This window comes from Mastacembelus armatus, chromosome 20 (genome assembly GCF_900324485.2).
Source record: "Mastacembelus armatus chromosome 20, fMasArm1.2, whole genome shotgun sequence".
Classification (NCBI taxonomy): Eukaryota; Metazoa; Chordata; class Actinopteri; order Synbranchiformes; family Mastacembelidae; genus Mastacembelus; species Mastacembelus armatus.
Genome location: NC_046652.1, coordinates 9,519,265 through 9,522,511, shown reverse-complemented (window position 1 = coordinate 9,522,511; position 3,247 = coordinate 9,519,265). Strand labels below are relative to the sequence as shown.

General features: G+C 43.4%; 1 protein-coding gene across 1 annotated transcript; it reads right to left on the bottom strand.

Annotated features, from left to right (window-relative positions):
• Nucleotides 1–201: 201 nt before the first annotated feature.
• en2a (engrailed homeobox 2a) lies at nt 202–2,753 on the bottom strand. Its single transcript, XM_026292478.1, has 2 exons — nt 2,267–2,753; nt 202–521 (listed from the first exon to the last, which is right to left on the bottom strand). The coding sequence occupies exons 1-2, from the start codon at nt 2,751–2,753 to the stop codon at nt 202–204; spliced, it is 807 nt and encodes a 268-aa protein (XP_026148263.1).
• Nucleotides 2,754–3,247: the final 494 nt, after the last annotated feature.

Genomic DNA, 3,247 nt, shown 5'->3' with positions numbered 1-3,247 from the left:
GTGTCCTGGACCCATTGTAGACCTATAACTGTGGTGGGCCAGCATTGAGTATAGTGATAGTACTTTGTGCTGTTTTTATCTACTGTGGTATCATTAAATACTCCTGTAGGTACTGTGTTGCTGTAATGTCTATATAAATCTATGATAGGATTACTATAGATTATTTTTCGTTAGGAGGCTGTGGTTCTACTTCTCTGGAAATCAATCGCTGTCTGATTTTTCGTCTTTCGACGTGACGGTGGCGTGATTGTACAGTCCCTGTGCCATCAGGTGCAAGGCTAGACTGTTTTTAGTGCCGCTGGCCTTCTTAATTTTGGCCCTCTTGTTCTGAAACCAGATCTTGATCTGGGACTCATTCAGGCCCAGTTCCTGCGCCAAGTTCTGCCGCCTCTGCTCGGTCAGATAACGATTTGTCTGAAACTCCGATTTGAGTCTTTGCAGCTGTTCTGCTGTGAAGGCCGTCCGTGGTCGCTTGTCCTCTTTGCTGGTCGTTTTCTTCTTTGGTTTGCGTGATCTTGGCCCTGTGGTGGAGGGGATCAGGAGGATGGGGTCAGAGACACACACTGTTTGTTTGGTTTTTTTTTTCAGTATCACAAGATGACGTGGATATAAGTCTTAAAAAGAAGATACACAGTTCATCAGGAAAACCTCTTAATGACAACTTTACATTAAATCAAATACACTATTTATAGGATATCATGTTAAAATACTACACCAACACATACTAAGTGGTAGCCTGTACCCTGCTGATCTATTACTTTGCATTTATTATGTCTACAATTAGACTGTGTTTGAAAGTGTTTTATTTAGGAGAATTCAGATTTTAAAACTTATTCCAAAATCAGGAAATAAGTTGTCTATGCAGCGTAAATGCAAATTAACTCCATAGATGGTAGATTTTTTTGTTTGTTTGTTTATAAGAAAGTCGAAAATAATAAGTGTTCCTGATGCAAAAACTAGGTTAAAAAAAAACAAAACAAAAAAAGAGGAAGACTGATTGTAAAACGTTGACACGTACACTGAAGAAAACATCCGAGAAGCAAACCCTCCCCTCCCTCCCCCTTTCTCTCCCTTTTCATCGCTTACACACACACACACACACACACACATGCACATGCACAGTGTGCACAGTCTGTAGTAATAAAGACTTATTAACCAATAAGACAACTCCGGAAAAAAAAACAAAACAACAACACTGACACATCTCAGCCACTGTTTTGCAGGTGTAGCCTATTTTTCTATGGGCCACTTCAAAAGCTCCTCAATGGGCAAACGTGAACAGAATTTGAGCAGCACACATTATATACTATAGGCCTACACATTCATTTTCTATCTGGACTCAGGCCTGTTTTTTTTTTTTTTGGTCTGAGCGTTTGGTTCCCTCCTCCAAACAATAAAAATAAAACATCATACATTGTTTACATTGTATGTATTTTTTCAGCCCATAGAAAACTGACTAGCTCTACAACTCGTAGTAGTCACCTACTCCACTCTATACAGCGTTACATAATGCATGAGGACGAGTTGTGAGGCTACTCCATTTATGAAAGACGCCAAGAAAAATACATTGCATTAAAGTTGTTGCAGGCATGAAGAGAAAGAAAATAAAAAGCTTATTACTGTCCAGCACATAAACTGTGGAAGCCTCCATTGTGCAAAAAAAAAAAAAAAAAAAAAGATTTATTTCACCCCAAACAGAAACGCTAAGGGACAAAACTCTGACGCACCAAATAACATTTTGCAGACGTGCAGATTGTTTGGGAGACACATCAGCACCCCTGTATTTACGATCTCAAAAATCACCCTGTTTATAACCCGAGGACATTTTTCAAAGACTGGCTGAATGGGGTTTGTTTTAGTGAGGAGAAAAATCTGTGCGTAACAACATACGTGGGAAAATTAACGTGGGTTATTGCGTTTTGATGTAATTTAAATGTAAAGGGTTTGCAAAGTTTTGTGTTTAAGAGGACTAAAGGCGATCCTTTGTGTTCTGCGTTTTAAAATAGGCCTGCTCTCCCTCGAAAAGCTGAATACGCTATTGTTTTATATTGCACAAGGACACTCTGTTCATCTGGTCAACCTCTAAATTTGTCATTTCTATTTTTTATTCTACGTATATTTCCTAAATCCTCGCTCTCCGCTGCACTGTGCGCTTCGCTCTGCTCAGCATAAGTCGGTCAAGGCATCCGGGGTCAGTGTTACGGGGTATTTCAGGTTACCGAGAATCTACCGTACTATAGTGAAGCGCATGCACGGTGCCACCAACCTGAAGAAGGCCTGTCCGAGTATCTGGTGCAGTAGACCCAGGCTGGCCACAGCATGGGCTGAGCCGCGGCTGCGTGTGAGCTGGCTTGGGAACTGTCTGAGTCTGAGCTTAGGCACTGGTCGCCGTTCTCCCCGCGGGGCTTCAGGGGCTCCTCGGCGGCTATAGCGGGCTTTTTCTGCACAGTAACCGTGTGCGGAGTAGACGTGCCCTCCGCCGGCACCGTGCTTCCCACCGGCTCGGTCTGAGGGGCGGCGGGGCTGTTGTGGCTCTCCTGCGAGGGCAGGCTGCTCTCTTCGAGGTTGGCACCTCCGTCTTTTTTCCGTCCGAAATCCGGGCGCAGAATGTTGTCGATGAAGAAATTAGTGACTCGGTGAGGGATTTGCGGGTTTCCCGGCGCCTGTAAGAGGGGAAGAATTGCTCTGTTTGATTCATCCACTGACTCCTGCGGCTCCACCACGTCTCTGTTGCCGTGATCATTTTCTTCCATACTGATTCACTTTCCCCGCTTTACTCTCTTTAACCCCTTTATCGCTCTCTCCGCTGCAATAAAATTGGCAGGGAAACTTTAGAGAAATCAAACTACAAAAACTACACGCGGTAAAATAAAATTTTAAAAAAAGAGACCTCAATTACTAGTGAATGCCTGGGACACTATGCAAAGCCATGCGATAGTGTCCTCTGAGAAAAACATACTTTTTGACGTATATTTCCCTCACTCTCGGGTTACAACTAATATCGTGCAGCTAAAATTGTGCCATTTGCGCACCATCCTACTGTTATCCGATTTGACTGTGCTGAGAGATGCCTACACCTAAACTAAACTAAGGGTAAATAAAGAGGTTCCTAAACTGATGCTCTAATACTCTCACTCTGGAGTTTTGTTCTTATTTTCAATACGAGCCCCCCGAGTGACGTTTTCCCACCGTCCTCCCAGACACGTGCCTTGGACCAATAGGATGGCAGAAACCAGGCCACGTGACG

Bases quoted from the DNA above. Each gene is read 5' to 3' on its own strand.
- en2a (XM_026292478.1), bottom strand. From the start codon at position 2,753: ATGGAAGAAAATGATCACGGCAACAGAGACGTGGTGGAGCCGCAGGAG. The intron at 522-2,266 runs GTTGGTGGCACC...CCTCCACCACAG, and splicing joins CTCGGACAGGCCTTCTTCAG to GGCCAAGATCACGCAAACCA.